Raw genomic sequence first — 17,926 nt, 5'->3', positions numbered from 1 at the left:
ATATTGAACATAAAGTTCCTCAATCCTCAATTCTCATCATCAAGATTGGAAACCTATCTTATTTTCAAGTCTAGATGTTATGTTACCGGTTCTTGATAGAGGATATTGAGTATAACTCATAGTTCCTGATAAGTGGGTTATACTTCATGGGTAATCTTGTAAACTTGACTATAGTAGTCACATACAAGTTATACTTTGTAAATCCTGAGCTTGATTAAAAGAAAGGTACTGCTTCAATATTGCAATCTAAGAGGTCGGCACAATTAGCCGAGCTCCGTGGTCAAACATGTACTTTGTCTGCATTTTTTGTATCCTTTTAACTTTTGAACCAGGCTGCTATTCTAATAGAGGACAAAGCATTTTCATGTTGAGCTCAAATTCTAGAACAATATTATTAGCACATAGCTTCAATTTGGTTGAAGTACATAGCAGGTGGTGCATGTCACCCTTAAGTAGACAACATAGATTCTGCTCTTGCTTTTATTTTAAGGTTTAAGCCCTCAACAGTTTTCTTGTCCCTCTCTTTACTCTCCCCTCCCCACCATCAAATTTCTAGTTGTCTAAATAACAGCACAAGTACTCAGGGGCATCTTCAATTCTTTAGCCCTTTAACCTTTATAACTTCTGCTTAGTCTTCAGTAAAATAAAGCATATGAGTAGGAACCAAATGCAAACCAAAAAGTATCATATGCTATTTTGACTAGTTTTCATTTCCACTCCAAATATATTATAGGCTTACACCATGTCACCATGTCTACTTGTGAGTATACTAGTTTTGTTTTAATCATATCAAACTAACCTAACAAGAAAGGAATAACAAACTAACATTCAACATAACTGCATAATAAAAACAAAACAAAGATTAACAAACTAAAGACATATTAGAGTTAACAGTAACTGTGTTTTTCGATAACAGATAAATGCGACGCTGATAAACAAAATCACACCTATGTTTTTTTTTTTTTCAGACAATAATTAGATTCAAATGTATAGGATGTCATAAGAAGGATGTACAAATTAAAATCAAATAGTGAAACAAATTGTTTACAACAGTGATGGTAAAAGCAATTTACTGTTATAACAGTAAAGTGCTTTATATCTCCATGAGTTCATATAAATTATTCAACAAGAAACCTTGATATTTGAAAGTGTACTAAATGAATCTAGCACTAATTAAAATTGACCAATGACTTGACAAGGTCTTGTAGATTGGAAAGACTTGGATTACTCTGGTAGTGATACATGAGAGGAACCATTCTTGCACCATTAAGACAAAATTTGGTAAATGAGGATGAAAATATTGGATTTGGGGTTATGATTTCTTGATTGAGACGTTTCCATTCATTTGAAATCATGTTAGCAACATGTCTTTGTGCCTCTTCAACTGAAATCTCTTGGTTTTCATTCATGTAGCAATCTAGATATGACCCATCAAGACCGTTTTGATCTACACTCTGCATTCATGCATAGATAATAAATCATATAATTAGAACATGGCATTTGACCGAAAGTCTTGTTTAAATAAACAAATTAATAACATACTTTTGTGTGCATATGATTGAAAAATCATGCATGGTTGAATATCACATTATATCTTTTCAAGTTTCTCAATTGGGCTAAAGGGACCAAATGGGGCGCTAAAATGTGTAGAATAGACTGCATCCATTTTACCTTAGTTCCTTCCAAATCATCAGAAAGACGAAGAATTTTTGCTACTGAATACATGATATTTGGAAAGCCATCGTCTAAAATAGCAATAGTTTCCGTAGTTACATCTTGAATGTGATCAAAGAGGAAGAACGCATGGACAAGTACCGCATGCACTCCTGGACTAACAATTCCATTGTTCAAGTACTCATCTGCCTTTGGCAAGTGACCTGAATTCAGCCAATGTGCATCTTTCAACGCAGATTTTAGATATCGTATCCACTGTTCCACACAAATGCTTCATTATATATAGTATGTGGTTTATAAAAAAATAATTGATACGGTGAAGTATATAAAAACACAATTATTTTACCGATTTTTTAAGTGTATTGATAGGGTTCAGTCCATGCTTTTTGTAGACCTTTTCAGCGAAATCATCGGTAATCTTATAAATAAAACTTAAACAAATTTTCATGAAGTCTGGAAGTTCCTCTGTATCAGCCAATTTCCATCTGAATTGAGAGAGCAATCCATTATAAATATTAGAATGATATATCAAAATAATTTTAAACATCTTTGGCAAGGTATACTTATATATATATATATATATTAAAACTTTTTTTATATCAAATGAAATTAAATCTCATTTATACGTGATCAAGCGATTGTAAACCCGTTGCAACCAAAAAAGTGATTGTAAACACGCGTGCACACACACGTATAAATAATCAACTGACTTCAAGAGTAATTCTATAAAAGTATTTCATGATATTGACCTATAATTTTTAATTCAAATACTTTGTAACTAAGTCTACAAATAGAGTAAGCTGATCTAGTGTCCCATGAACATCGAAATTGTCATCAATAACATAAACTAGAGAGATAACTTTGGTGAGCTCAATCCTTTGGTCTGAAAAACTTGGAACTGTAAAGCATACCATGGGCCACATGTACCATTTCAGTGGTTGATAGTGAGCAAATTTTGGCTCCTTAGCCATTTCAAGGTCTTTCCACCATCTATTATATAAAGAAACGTGTACGTTAGCGATCATTACAGTTAAATAACTAAAATAACATTTTAAGTTAAGAAACTGACTTGGAAACTTCAATGATTTCATTCTGATTCATGAACCTAACTATGCTTAAATTGATTTTAGCAAGTTCTTCTAAACATGTCCATTCATTAGTGGCCTTCAAATCACTTAGGAATATGCTTTTGTCCATTAACCTTGACAAGCCATAGTGAAGTGGATACCGAAGAGTGTTTGCAACATATAGAGCATCACTGTGATTTTGGTGACTTGATAGCCATCCATGAAGAAGCTCACTACTGAGATGCCCTATATCGTCGAGATCATCTTCTCCCTCAATACTTATCTGGGATGCTTCATACATAGCAACGAGACTCTTCACATCCTCACCAAATTTTTCACTAAAATTTCTCTTGTTACACATCAAGCTGTCAAATATATCTGCTCACCCGGTACATATGATGATTAGTTACTATCCACTAAAACAAAGCTCATTAATCAGTGTTAGTGATATCAGAAAAAGTGATGCGAACAAAATATGTCTGTCTTTAATTTCTATATCTTCTTAGTCTTTTGCTATATATGTATATAGTTACTTTTTAATTTTAATTTCTATCATTAGAAGGTATATTATTATATATTTTTCAGGTGTAATTATTGATATATAATATGTACATATGTTCCTGTTATATGCAAAATATTCAAGGTTTAATCCCTGCTACTATTCTGTCAGAAGAAAAAAAAAATATATAGTATGTACATATTTTGTAATGCTATGCTTTTTATTTTGCATATTGCAAATTGCTATTGTATCTGCATGTGCTCTGTATAATCATTGAATAAGAGGAGGAAAAGTGAGTAAATCCATCAAAATCTTGAAGTATCATTATTCTATATGATTAATTCTATCAACTTTTTTGAAGAAGGAAAGATCGTAACCTGATTTAACATAGTGGCCTCCTTGTCTTAGCAAGCGAAATGTAAGTGCAACTTCATAGAGTTCATGATTATTGACAAAATCAATGGGATCGCTGCTCAACATTTTATGTTGCTTTTCAAGGGCTTCTTCAATCTCCTCAGCGAAGTGATGTTCAATGCCAAGCCTTTGTATTAAGTCAATCATATACAAACTTTTCATTGGATCCTCGCCAGTAGCTAGTACTTTCATATATTCTTGTTTGGCTTCCTTCAATATCAAGGCTTGTTTTACGTAAATAATATCCTGAAATGTAAACCAGTTTCATAACATTAAATATTAAAAGATGTTACATAGATATTAGAACAATATTGTGTATATTTGTACTTTGACACACATACCATGTTGGAAGTTTTTGCTTTGATCAATCTTTGATTTGGTTAGCTTAATTTTGGTTGTTATTTAAGTACTCTTGCAATGATTTAATCTTGAAGTTTACAAAGTCAATAATCAATAATTTAAGGAATATATCTTAAAGAAGTGGGAACAACGTGTGGATGAGTTATTTATAACTTAATGCATGGTTCATGATTGATAAATAAAATTAGGCAGTTGAGTTTTCCCATCTGACTCTCTCTTAAACATTTCTTTTTTAATATCAAAGGTGTGACTTTTTTATTTTTATTTTTATAGGGTATGACTTTTGTTATGTTGGTTTCACATTCCAAGTTGATTACTTGTAGTGCTAGATAATGCTGAGGAGAGGATTTAGAAGATTTTCATTTTGATGAACTCTTGGAAGTTGGAACTATCACTTTGATAAGTCTGTCAAAGTTGCAAATTACAATAAATCTAAACATTCGAGCATAGATTACTGGATCTTGGGCAACTACAACAATATATTCCTAGTATACTCAAATGATCTTAAAAATAGTGAACTTAAATTATTTATAAAAATAAATATTTAGAGACATTCACATGCTTCCAACAATAGGAGAAGAGTTGTAAAACAGAACAATTACTAAGCAGTGATTTGCTTCAAATGTTTCCAAGAAATCAAAAAGAAAGGCATCAAGAGGCCCTTAAATGTCTTGCACAAATGAGTATTGTAACTTAAACTATTGTAGCTTCAATAAGCTCTTTTCCTCCAACCATCCCACACTGTATCACTACCATTAATTAGGGTTAACATGCTTTCAAAATGTCGGAAACCAAGCTTTCAACATAAACCTTGGCAGACAACCATTGTATTTCATTGATAATTCTAATTCGCACTGCTGTATTATCCCTTAAATTATACATAATTGCTTGTTGTTCTGGATATTTAGCCAAAAAGTATAATATTCTATTTTGACTTGTTTTCATTTCCCCTCCAAATATATTATAGGCCTACACCATGTGACCATGTCTAGTTAAGAGTTTAGTAGTTTTGTTTTGATTAGTGTGCTGTTTAAACTTAAACTGGTCCAGTTACTTAAGAAAGTACTTTTCATAGAATTTTGATTGATATTAATGTTAGTTTCCCCTTTATTGAAATTATAATAGAAACAAAACAAAGATTAACAAACTTAAAACAGATTAACTCAAAAGTATAGTTAAGAATAAGTATGTTGTTTTTCCATAACAGATATAATGCAATGCAGACGGAAAAAATCTCTATGCAGGGCCGGCCCAATATATTAAGGGAATTTTTTTGTATATTAAGAGGTCTAAAGCAAAAGCCCTTGCTTAACTAGGATCACATAAGAAGGATGTATAAACTAAAATCAAATAGTGAAACGTTTACAACAGTATCTCTATTAGTTGATACAAATTATGCAATAGGAAACCACAACTTTGGAGAGTGTACTAAATGAACCTAGCACTAATTAACATTAACCAATGACTTGACAAGTTCTTTTAGATTGGAGATACTAGGATTACTCTTGTAGTGATACATCAGAGGAACCATTTTTGCAGCATTAAGACAAAATTTGGTAAAAGATGATGGAAATATTGCATTTGGAGTTATGATTTCTTGATTGAGACGTTTCCATTCATTTGAAATCATGTTAGCAACATGCCTTTGTGCCTCTTCAGTTGTAATATCTTGGTGTTCATTCATGTAACAATCAAGATATGATCCATCAAGACCATTTTGATCTGAACTCTGCGTTGCATGGACAATAATTCATATCATTAGAACATGGCATTTAACAAAAAGACGCATTTCAATAAACATGTTAATAGCCCATAAAACACATTGGTGATTTAGAAAATGTGCAGAATAAATGAAACAACAATATATACTGTTTCAAATTGTTATAAATTATAGAATAAACTTCTACTTTACCATATCTCCTTCTAAATCATCAGAAAGACGAAGAATTTTTGCTACTGAATACATGATATTTGGAAAGCCATCATCTAAAATAGCAATATCTTCCTTAGTTACATCTTGAATGTGATCAAAGAGGAAGAACGAATGGATAAGTACCACATGCACTCCTGAACTAACAATTCCATTGTTTAAGTACTCATCTGCCTTTGGCAAGCGACTAGAGTTCAACCAATGTGCTTCTTTCAACATAGACTTTAAACATTGTATCCACTGTTTCACATAAATACTTCATTAGATATAATATATAGTCGGTAAAAATAATCGATAAGGTGAATTATTTATAAACACACTTGATTATTTTACCGATTTTTTAAGCGTATCTATAGGGTTCAATCCATGCTTTTTGTAGATCTTTTCTGCAAAATCATTGGTAATCTTATACGTAAAACTTAAGCAAATTTTCATGAAATCTGGAAGCGCCTCTGTACCAGCCAATTTCCATCTGAATTGAGAGAACATTTCATTGCAATATTAGAATGATATATCAATATAATTCTGAACATATCTGGCTAGGTATACTTTTATAGATAAATCTACCAAAACCTTTTTGTAGCAAATGAAATTGAATCTCAATTATGTGTGTGATCAATTAAAATCAACTGGAGTAATTCTTTAAAAATATTTTAAATGTTGGCCTTTGGTTGTTTATTTGAAATTAATACCTTGTAGCTAAGTCTGTAAATAGAGTAAGCTGGTCTAGTGTCCCATGGACATCAAAAATATCATCAATAACATATATTAGAGAGATAACTTTGGTGAGTTCAATCCTTTGCTCTGAAAAACTTGGATCTGTAAAGCATGTCATGGGCCACATGTACCATTTGAGTGGTTGATAATGAGCAAACTTTGGCTCCTTCGCCATTCCAAGGTCTCTCCACCATCTATTATTATTATTATTATTATTATTATTATTATTACGAAGAAACACATATATTAGTGGTCCTTATAATTAAATAACTAAAATAACATATTTTTACTTTAGGAAACTGACTTGGAAACTTCAATGATCTCATTCTGATTCATGAACCTAACTATGCTGGAATTGATTTTAGCAAGTTCCTCTAAACCTGTCCATTCATTATTACCCTTCAAACATCTTAGGAATATGGTTTTGTCCATTAACCTTGACAAGCCATAGTGAAGTGGATACTGAAGAGTGTTTGCAACATATATAGCTTCACTGTGATATTGATGACTTGACAACCATGCATGAAGAAGCTCACTACTGAGATGCCCTATATCGTCGAGATCATCTTCTCCCTCTATACTTAGCTGGGATGCTTCATACATAGAAATGAGACTCTTCACATCCTCACCAAATTTATCTCTAAAATTTCTCTTGTTACACATCAAGCTGTCAAACAAATCTGCTCAGCCATTACATTTGATGATTAGTAACTATCCACTTCACTATAATAAAGCTCACATTTACCAGAAAGAAGAAAGAAGAAGAAAAAAAAGACGTGAACAAAATATGCGTGTCTTTACTTTCTGTCTTCTTTGTTAGACTTTTGCTATACATGTATATAATTTTTTTTTTTTTTTTATGTTGACCTCCGGTCCCTAGGGAAAAATGACCCTGGTAATCCGGAGTTCGGCCATGATGATTAATTTTTTTTTTGAAGAATGAAAGATCCTAACCTAGTTTAACATAATGTCTGCCCTGTCTTAGCAACCGAAATGTAAGCGCAACTTCATAGAGTTGATGACTATTGACAAAATCAATGGGATCGCTGCTCAACATTTTATGTTGCTTTTCAAGGGCTTCTTCAATCTCCTCAACAAAGTGATGTTCAATGCCAAGTCTTTGGATAATGTCAATCATGCACAAACTTTTCATCGGATCCTCGTCAGAAGCAAGTAATTTCTTATATGCTTGTTTGGCTTCCTTCAATATCAAAGCTTGTTTTCCATAGATAATATCCTGAAGTGTAAAGCAGTTTCATATAACATTGAATATTAAAAGATGTTGACCAACAAAAGATGTTATATACATTTGTCTTGTAAAAAAATACATTTGTATTTTGACACACTTACCATGTTGAAGTTTTTGCTTTGATAGTTCTACAACAATCTTTGATTTGAAGGAAGATGCATATTTTGAAGAAATGGGAACAATTTGTGGTCCTATTTATAACTTAATGTTTAATATGGTGGATATTTTCTTAGGGGACAGATTTATTTACAAGAAGCTGTGGCAACCAATCGATGAATTAAATTAGGCAATTAGCGTTTTCCCATCTAACTCTCTATTAAATATATTATTTTTTAATATCAGGGACCATTTGTTGTATATTTTTTTTGAAAAAATCACTTCTTTTTTTTAAAAAAAAAAAAAAATTGCTTTTAGAAGTTTCGATATGGTCTTTCTTGTGAGCCGTCACCCCATTTTATTAGAGGTGTAAACAATTGACCGGGTAAAACCGAAAAAAAATCGATCAAATAGGTCTGAATCGACCCAATTTAACGGTTGGGTTGGGTAAATGGGTACTATTAGTTTACAAAATTGCAAAACCAGTTAACAAATCCGGATAACCTGTTTACTGGACCCAATTTGATACGGTAAACTTGTAATGATGCATTTAGGCTCTTGAACGTTGTTATTTTGTGAGACATGATTTTAGGAAATTTAGAGGTCTTTCGCTTTCTTTATTTGGTACGATGTTTGCAAGCATTTTATGCAACTTTTGGTATTGTACTTTGATGTTTGGAAAGTTTGTTACAAGTATTTGTTGATGAATGTTATGATTTTGGTATTCTTATTTAATGTATGTTTATATATTTGATGTTAAAGTATTAGTGAAAATAAGGTGCCCCGTAATTTAGGGATAAGAAAAAAGTTTAGTCATTTTTTTTTAAGAATATAATGGTTCATCCTTTACAAAATTACAATCGGATTATTTAAAAATAAAAATAAAGATGAATGTGTTGGTGATTTCCAAAACAGTAGTGCTATATATCTAGAATTATTTTGTCCCGATAACATCCCGAAAAACACATTGGCCAATCACAGTTTTGCCTGGCACGGAAATCAAGGCATGCTGGTGCTATATATTTTTCTTAATGAAGCAGTGGAGAAAAAAATTGAAATCCAAAGGCCACAACCATGACACGTCATTCTTGAAAGCTATCACGATTACTGTTCCGCGATATTCATCTTTACCCTTTCCAAAATAATGGAATCAGTTTAGAACCAAAAGTTGTAACTCTTCACCAAGAGTTGTAACTCTTCATGGGAATCTTTCATATACATTAGAACCTTTTGCAAAAAGTGCTTAATGAACGTTTGCATTGATTCAAGTATATATGATCATAATCTTTGACAAAAAAGTGCTTAATGAATTATGCAAAGTCACGCCCAAATTCTCCATCTGATTTCAGTATTTGTGATTTCAATTTGTTATGTTTATGGAAAAGATTTACAATCAAACACTTTTTACAAGTTAAGTTGTCATGTCATATCTTATAGTTTTTAACAGATTAAAGGCAGGGCCGGCCATACAAATTTGGATGCCTTGAGCGAATCAAGAGAGTGGCATTCCAATAAAGAAAAATTCTACAAAAAATGATAAGCAAAATCGGGACTCGTAAAATCGCAATCAAAATCCTACTCCTGGGATCTAATTAGTTACAAATTGGTTTACCTTAACATTGGAGATGCTAGAATTATTATCCGTATTGCACCGTCAAGCGTGAACGTAGATGATATTTATGGTAGATTGTTTGTACCTTTAGAAAAAGAAGAGAAAAAGTGACTTGTTTCTGTGTTTTTTTTGTAGTGAACTATGCTCTGTTTGAGTGGTCAAATATGAAATGGGTGGAAGAATCTTGTGAGTGGAAGCTACAACATATTGTCAACATTTAGGCGTGAAACTGAGAGGGACGGAGATTGCACAAAACTATAGGGAAACAAATTGGCTTGATATTTTAATCTTGAAGCTCTTAAACCAGGTTTCATCAACGAATGATATAGTCATCATCAATGGAAACAAAGATGTTTTTCTTTATATAAAAAAAGTTTTTTGTTTTAACATTTAGCAGATAGGAAACAGTGTTAGAGTAGGTTGGTGTCTATTATAAAACTAGAGAGGGTGTTTGTGTCGTTTAGAGAGATCTTAGGGGAAGTCAATGTAATTTTCCCAAAAAACAAATTGCGTTTTTAATTTTTGAGACGAAAAAATCAATCTTTTTATACACAACATCTATGCATCATAACCTTGTCATGCTAACCGAAAGAAAGACAGAAAGAAATATAATGGATGGAGACTTTGAAAGACAGTGATCAAAATATTCAAGATTTAGATAATTCTATTATGTTGGTGACTATTATGTTAAATCTTTTACCAGCCAATCAATCATTAGATGCAAACATCATTTACCTTCCTAAAAATCAAAAAAAGAAATTCTACAGTTGAAGTAAAAAGGGACCAAGTAATCGAGCTTTTAATAGAAAAATAGAGTTTCAAAGTGCAGGGTAAGATCTGGCAAAGAAGATAATCTAATAAAATGGGGGAAGAAAATGAGATAGATAATAGCACAAGCAGTAGACAGAAAATAATATATCATAAGGTAATGGATTTCAAAAACTTAAATATAATACTCTCACTAAACCAATCACAAGAAGTGCAAGGACTGGTTCATAGTTAGAAGGATACAAGCAAAGTGGAATTCACAACAATCGCAGAGTGCCTTCCAAATTACTCGAGCCAAAATGCCTAAAGCCAAATGAAAAAAATGTAACATTATATCATACAAATTCTCCCAAACGGGCTACACCTATACAAATTAAGCTTAAGAGCTCAATGATTCTACTCCCTGACACACAGATTGGTTTCACCAAAGCACATCTCAATTCACGTGCCACCTAGCTAATGTACTAACTGGCCCTTCAGTGAAAGAAGATGCTATATTGTTCCAAATTAATCCATGTAATTCAGCACAAGAATTCACCACTTGTGCTTAAAAAAAACGCTCCTGCATAACTCTGGCATGCAATACAAGCACTGTGCAAAAATGACAACAGATAGAATTGAACAAAACATCAGCTCTTTAGCAAAAATCCTGAACTCACCAAATTAGCACTGCGTAGACTATATCAAATAATCCACCAATGCCTAAACAAGCAAGATGATTTGACATCCATTAAGCAGTCAAATATTTGAAACATTTTCGCCACACTGCTTTACCAAAGAATTTAACTAACAGCCTCTACGGGAGTAGTAAATTAGACATAGACCCATAACACAAACCACAATTACATTAAAAGAAACAAGGAAAAACTGAAAGTTGAATGGTTGAAATTGGACGAAATATTAAGAGAGATGTCATGTGAAGAAATGAATAAGGAAAAGGACTAAAATGCATAAATGTATTAGTCACATGTTTCCAAACAAACAGAAGAGTTATAAAACAAAACAATTATTAAATTGTAAGTTGCTTCAAATGTCTTTGAAGAAACCTATAAGAAACACATCAAGGGGCCATAAACGCCTTGTAGAAAGTGAATATTACAACTAAAGCTATTTTAGCACCAAAGAGCTCCTTTCTTCCTTTCCTCTAACCGTATTATTCCTCAAATTATATAGAATTGCTCGTTGTTCTTGATTATTGGCCAATATTAATGTATCATTGTGATCAGAAAGGTGCAATGGCAACAATTGACAATTTTCCAAGTCAGCGAAATAATGATATCTAGTCCGAAGATTTTGGTAACATTTTAAGGAGTTGAGTCCATGGCTCATCAACTCCAATGATCTTCATCTGCCATATAACGAATTCAGTTCTTCTGTAATCATGAGAAAAACACAAGGAGTCCTTCAATATACATAATGATGGCGGCTTAACAGATGACATTTCATCAAAACCAGAGGGAGGCATCACCTGCGTGTATGACTCTGTTCCCGTATCAAGTGAAACAATGACAAATTCATTAGCCTTAATATTCTCCCAACCATCAACACTAACAGGGCGATCCTGAATGGCCAACCAATTAAGACGAACATTCAAATACACACCATCATTTCCACCCTGACCAGTATATCCATTAGGAAGAGGAACCGCGGGAAAATTTGGAATAGTTTTCCAAACATTATCAGCCACACTTAAAACTCGCACACGAGTTTTATTTTTTCCTACATCCAATATTAACATTACAACCTTATATGTTTTCGATGAATTATCAAAAACAAAAGCAAACTTGTAATGTTGATGGACGACCATATCATGATCTGAGAAATGCGCCAACTTTTTTGACATTGTACGTATGACAGGGTTCCAGAAACGGAACCAGACCTCTACAGGTTTACAGATGGAATTAAAAGTATAACCAAGCAAACAAAACAATCCATTGCAGGATCCAATAGCATAGCAACAATCCCTATCTTGACATGGATAAAAAAGGTTCTCCGGAAGGAAGATCGACGGGTTCTCAAGGATTAAACGATGCACTGAAAAAGGAATAACTTTGCTAGCAACGTTACCTCGAAATAGTGTCAAGTAAGGGTTTCGCGCTGATCTCTTAAGGTGAAGTTTGATGAATTCAGAATCAGAAATAATAGATTTCCAAGATTTGCATACGCACCTCATTCGCATAAGAGATTTTACATCGCAAAAGGAAAGAACTTCGGCGATAACGTCATAAGAGAGGATTTCCGATGACTCTGCATCGGGTTTAGCACACGATTCAGCTGGAGGATTACTCATACTCGGCGGAGACGAGAAGCGTTGCTGGTGGCAGCAGCGGTTTTGTCTATTCACGATTGGTGGATGAAGATTAGGTCAGCTGTGGTGGTGGTGGTGTCTATTTGGTACTTTTGATAACAAAACAAACAAAACAAACTTAAATACCAAATAAAACATCAAAAGACATTAAATTTTGTCACTATATCTATCATTTCCCTTAATTTAATATTTTATGAAAGACAAAAATATGTAATAGGTGATCTGATCATGTAAACATAAATACACCATTAAATAAACTCCCTTTTACTCGGTGAATTGAACTGTGTGTAATTTGTTGGAAGCACTATGACACAAAAACATTTTAGACAATCTCCCCTCATGTAGTTTCAAATAAAACATTTACAGTTTTATTATATTTCTGGACTCATTAAATCTTCCTCTCTCTATCTTTGCCTATTAACAGTTTTCAATCATTGATATCTCAGTTTTATGGGCATCAAATGAAATAAAAGTGACATCATACCAGCAAGAATAAAATGATGCTTCTAACAACATCTAACCCAACACTTCTAATTCTAAAGCCTACTGCTTCAAAAGCTCAAAACATACAATTAGTGAAGCCATCAAATGAAATAAAAGAGACATCATACCAGCAAGGAATGGGGGAGGGTAACATGTTTTTCAACAACCGTAGTATGTATGTAATTGAAGCCACTGATACAATTACATTAAAAGAAACAAGCAAAATCTGAAAGTTGAATGGTTGAATTGGATGAAAAATTAAACGAAAGATAGCATGTAAAGAAATGAATAAGGAAAAGGACTAAAATGCATAAACGTATTAGTAACATTCACGTGTTTCCAAACAAACAGAAGAAAAGAGTTATAAAACAAAACAATTATTAAATTGCTTCAAATGTATTCGAAGAAACTTAAAAGAAGGACATCAAGGGGCCATAAACGTCTTGTAGAAAGTGAGTATTATAACTAAAGCTATTGTAGCACCAAAAAGTCCCTTTCTTCCTTTCCTTTCCCCACAAATGTCTTGACGTGATTTCTAAATGTCAGAAACCAAACTTTCAACATAAACCTTGACAGATAACCATTGTATTTCTAGTCCGCTTTGAAATTCAGGAGCAAAAACTCTTTCATGAATAATGTTTCTTGGGTATAAATATGAACTCTCTTAGAATCATCATATTATTTTTTTTTTCGAAAACATGGAACAATACTTAATTTGTATAGTACTTGAATTACAAAGACTCTTGATTGCATTACAAATTATGATATATACCTTAATTAGGAACCATTCAAAACTCCCACAAATAAAAACTATGGTGGATTTGTCACAACTTACAAGTTTGCATTATGTATTAACAATTACTAAGAATAAACTTGTTTTGCTTGCTGTGACCACAATACAAAACAGTAATTCAATAGTTTGAATTATGTATCTAAATTGATGGTTATTCAAAAAAAAGCTTGATTCTTATCTTTCAAAGTGCAGATTGGAATAAAAAAAACACTACTATTATAGTTGTTGCTTTTTGACGTGATAGCAACTTAAAAAAATGATTGATTTCTTGAGCTTAAACCAAAATTGGAGCTCACAGGTTGTAAATTAATCATTGCAGCTGGACATTGATATTCAAATATTATTATTTTGAATAAACTAAGACATTGATATTCAAATATTATTATTTTGAATAAACTAAACTAGACCACAAATAAGTTAAACTAACTCATCCAAATTAACATCGGAGAGAATCAAACCTAAGACCTTGAGGAGGAGCACACTCCATTCCAAGCCAACACCACAAGATCAACCCAATGGGTTATTTGTTGATATTCAAATATTAACCAAAGATGAATGAATACTCAACAATTTAATTAAAAGAATAGAAGGTTTACACAGTTTACCCTGAATATGTAATCAGATGCTAAAGGAGAATCATTACAAACTAACCTAACAAGAAAAGAATAACAAACTAAAAATCAATCTAACTGCCTAATAAAAACAAAATAAAGATGAACAAACTTAGAACAGATTGACTCAAAGGTATAATTAACGTAAGTATAATGTTTTTCCATAACATGTATAATGCAATGCAGATGAACAAAATCATATAAATGATTCTTTTATCAGCCAATCAGTCATTAGATGCAAAAATCATATCTCTGCCTAAAAAACAAAAAAGAAATTCTATGGTTGAAGTAAAAGGGACCAAGTAATCGAGCTTCTAATAGAAAAATATAGTTTCAAAGTGCAGGTTAAGATCTGGGAAAGAAGGTAATCTAATAAAATGGGGGAAGAAAATGAGATAGATAATAGCACAAGCAATAGACAGAAAATATTATAGCATAAGGTAATGGATTTCAAACACTTAAATATAATACTCACTAAACCAATCACAAGAAGTACAAGGATTAGTTCATAGTTAGAAGGATACAAGCAAAGTGGAATTCACAACAATCGCAGAGTGATCCAAAACTACTCGAGCCAAAATGCCTAACCCACATGAAAAAAAATGCAACATTATATCAGACAAATTCTCCCACACAGGCCACACCTAGACAAATTAAGCTCAAGAGCTTACTGATTCTACTCCCTGACACACAGATCGGTTTAACCAAAGCACGTCTCAATTCACATGCCACCTAGCCCAAGAAAGAGGATAAATAGCTAATGTACTAACTGGCCCTTCAGTGACAGAAGATGCTATATAGTTCCAAATTAATACATGTAATCCAGCACAAGAATTCACCACTTGTGCTTAAAAAAACGCTCCTGCATAACTCTGTCATGCAATACAAGCACTGTGCAAAAATGACAGCAGATACAATTGAACAAAACACCAGCTCTTTAGCAAAAATCCTGAACTCACCAAACTAGAACGGCACTGCAGAGACTAAATCAAATAATCCACCAATGGCTAGCTAAACAAGCAAGATGATTAGACATCCATTGAGCAATCGAATATTTGAAACATTTTTCTTTTTGCCACTCTGCTTAACCAATTACACAGACCAGACACAGACCCATGACACAGACCACAATTACATTAAAAGAAACAAGGAAAAACTGAAAGTTGAATTGGATGAAAAATTAATAGAGAGATGGCATGTAAAGAAATGAATTAGGAAAAGGATTAAAAGGCATAAATGTATTAGTGACATTCACATGGTTCCAAACAAACAGAAGAGTTATTATAAAACAAAACAATTATTAAATTGTGAGTTGCTTCAAATGTCTTCGAAGAAACCTAAAAGAAAGGCAACAAAGGGCCATAAACGTCTTGTAGAAAGTGAGTTATCATAACTAAAACTATTGTAGCACCAAAAACCTCCTTTTTCTTCCTTTCCTCTAACCATCCCACAAATGCCTTGACGTGCTTTCTAAATGTCAGAAACCAAACTTTCAACATAAACCTTGGCGGAGAACCATTGTATTTCATCGATAATTCTAGTCCGCTTTGCTGTATTATTCCTCAAATTATATAGAATGGCTCGTTGTTCTTGATTATTAGCCAATATTAGTGTATCATTGTGATAAGAAAGGTGCAATGGCAACAATTGACAATTTTCCAAGTCAGCAAAATCATGATATCTAGTCCGAAGATTTTGGTAACTAATTTTAAAGAGTTGAGTCCATGACTCTTCAACTCCAATGATCTTCATCTGCCATATAATGAATTCAGTTCTTCTGTAATCATGAGAAAAACACAAGGAGTCTTTCAATGTACATACAGATGGCGGCTTAACAGATGACATTTCATCAAAACCAGAGGGAGGCATCATCTGCGTGTATGACTCTGTTCCCATATCAAGTGAAACAATGACAAATTCATTAGCCTTAATATTCTCCCAACCATCAACATTAACAGGACGATTCTGAATGGCCAACCAATTAAGACGACCATTCAAATACACACCATCACTCCCACCCTGACCAGTATATCGATTAGGAAGAGGAACCGCGGGAAAATTTGGAATAGTTTTCCAAACATTATCAGCCACACTTAAAACTTGCACATGAGTTGTATTTTCAACTACATCCAACGTTAACATTACAACCTTATATGTCTCCGATGAATTATCATAAACAAAAGCAAACTTGTAATATTGTTGGATGGCTATATCAGGACCTATAAACTTGTAATATAGTTGGATGGCTATATCAGGACCTAAAAAATCCCAGAAATTTTTTGATATTGTAAAATGTCCCAACTTTCTTGACATTGTATGTATGATAGGGTTCCAGACACGGAACCAGATCCCTTCAGGATTGTAAGAATAACCAATCAAACAAAGCAATCCATTGCAGGATCCAATAGCATATTGACATTCCTTATCTTGACATTCATAACGAAGGTTATCCGGAAGGAGGATCGACGGGTTCTCAAGAATTAAACGACGCACCGGGAAGGGAATAACTTTTCTTTCCAGAAACAGAACGTTTTTGTTTATGTTAGGTGAGGATAGTGTCAAGTAAGGGTTTCGCGCAGATCGCTGAAGGTGAAGTTTGACGAATTTAGGATCAGAAATGATAGATTTCCAAGATTTGCATACGCATCTCATTTGCATAAGAGATTTCACATCGGAAAATGAAAGGATTTCGGCGATAAGGTCATAAGAGAGGCTTACCGGTGACTCTGCGTCGGGTCTAGCATGCAATTGAGCTGGCGGAGTACTCATTAGAGCGAAGCGAGGCGGCGGTGGTGTTGTCTATTCACGACGGGTAGTTGAAGGTTAGGTCGGTGGTGGTACTGTTGTGATATAGCATGTCAAGAGTAACGATAGATGTATTGTACACAACTTTGCGTTATTGTCACGCGTATAAATATCTTTTTTTTTTTTTTTTTTTTTTAAGAGTTTGTCCGTATCTAATCTAATACTCCCTCCTTTTAAAATGAGTGTCGCTTTAGCCAAAAAAAATTGTTTTAAAATGAATGCCGCTTTCAGTTTTCAATGCAATAATAACTTTTTCTTTTCAATTGTACTCTCCAATTAATACTCAGCACACTACTTCCAAAGTATTACTTTTAAAACTAACCAATAGTTAATAAGGATAATCTAGTAAAATAATCATTTTCTTTCTATTAATCATTGCATTTCTTACTATGTGTTTAAACACCTAAAACGACACTCATTTTGAAACGGATGGAGTATTTGTAATATTTTATACTTACAACTATTAAAATAACATCCCTAAAAAAAAAGCTATTAAAATAACAATTTTTTTATTGAATATAACAATTATTTGTTAAAAAA

At 33.0% G+C, this 17,926-nt stretch overlaps 4 protein-coding genes across 6 annotated transcripts; all 4 read right to left on the bottom strand.

Annotated features, from left to right (window-relative positions):
• Window positions 1-997: 997 nt before the first annotated feature.
• On the bottom strand, window positions 998-4,019 carry LOC146943747 (neryl diphosphate diphosphatase, chloroplastic-like). The gene is made up of 7 exons (XM_085748772.1): window positions 3,996-4,019; window positions 3,618-3,900; window positions 2,744-3,119; window positions 2,446-2,664; window positions 2,021-2,159; window positions 1,672-1,929; window positions 998-1,454 (listed from the first exon to the last, which is right to left on the bottom strand). Exons 1-7 carry the CDS (start codon window positions 3,996-3,998, stop codon window positions 1,170-1,172), a joined length of 1,563 nt encoding a protein of 520 aa, XP_085604898.1. The 5' UTR covers window positions 3,999-4,019; the 3' UTR covers window positions 998-1,169.
• A 1,167-nt stretch (window positions 4,020-5,186) lies between these two features.
• On the bottom strand, window positions 5,187-8,075 carry LOC146943746 (neryl diphosphate diphosphatase, chloroplastic-like). 3 transcript variants are annotated; one of them, XM_085742014.1, is made up of 7 exons: window positions 8,012-8,075; window positions 7,616-7,898; window positions 6,966-7,341; window positions 6,637-6,855; window positions 6,278-6,416; window positions 5,927-6,184; window positions 5,187-5,743 (listed from the first exon to the last, which is right to left on the bottom strand). In XM_085742014.1, the coding sequence occupies exons 1-7, from the start codon at window positions 8,012-8,014 to the stop codon at window positions 5,459-5,461; spliced, it is 1,563 nt and encodes a 520-aa protein (XP_085598140.1). In that variant the 5' UTR covers window positions 8,015-8,075; the 3' UTR covers window positions 5,187-5,458. The 3 variants fall into 3 exon arrangements, with proteins under 3 accessions (XP_085598140.1, XP_085598141.1, XP_085598142.1); XM_085742015.1 differs by lacking the exon at window positions 6,637-6,855; XM_085742016.1 differs by lacking the exon at window positions 6,637-6,855 and having other exon boundaries at window positions 7,098-7,341.
• A 3,467-nt stretch (window positions 8,076-11,542) lies between these two features.
• On the bottom strand, window positions 11,543-17,464 carry LOC146943745 (F-box/kelch-repeat protein At3g23880-like). The gene is made up of 3 exons (XM_085742018.1): window positions 17,300-17,464; window positions 11,855-15,592; window positions 11,543-11,759 (listed from the first exon to the last, which is right to left on the bottom strand). Exons 2-3 carry the CDS (start codon window positions 12,674-12,676, stop codon window positions 11,751-11,753), a joined length of 831 nt encoding a protein of 276 aa, XP_085598144.1. The 5' UTR covers window positions 12,677-15,592; window positions 17,300-17,464; the 3' UTR covers window positions 11,543-11,750.
• On the bottom strand, window positions 15,793-17,464 carry LOC146943744 (F-box/kelch-repeat protein At3g23880-like). The gene has a single exon (XM_085742017.1). It carries the CDS (start codon window positions 17,348-17,350, stop codon window positions 16,052-16,054), a length of 1,299 nt encoding a protein of 432 aa, XP_085598143.1. The 5' UTR covers window positions 17,351-17,464; the 3' UTR covers window positions 15,793-16,051.
• Window positions 17,465-17,926: the final 462 nt, after the last annotated feature.

This window comes from Medicago sativa, chromosome 2 (assembly GCF_051527215.1).
Source record: "Medicago sativa cultivar Bolivia chromosome 2, Bolivia_mono, whole genome shotgun sequence".
In the NCBI taxonomy this organism is placed as follows: domain Eukaryota; kingdom Viridiplantae; phylum Streptophyta; class Magnoliopsida; order Fabales; family Fabaceae; genus Medicago; species Medicago sativa.
This window is presented reverse-complemented; position numbering and strand designations above follow the sequence as displayed.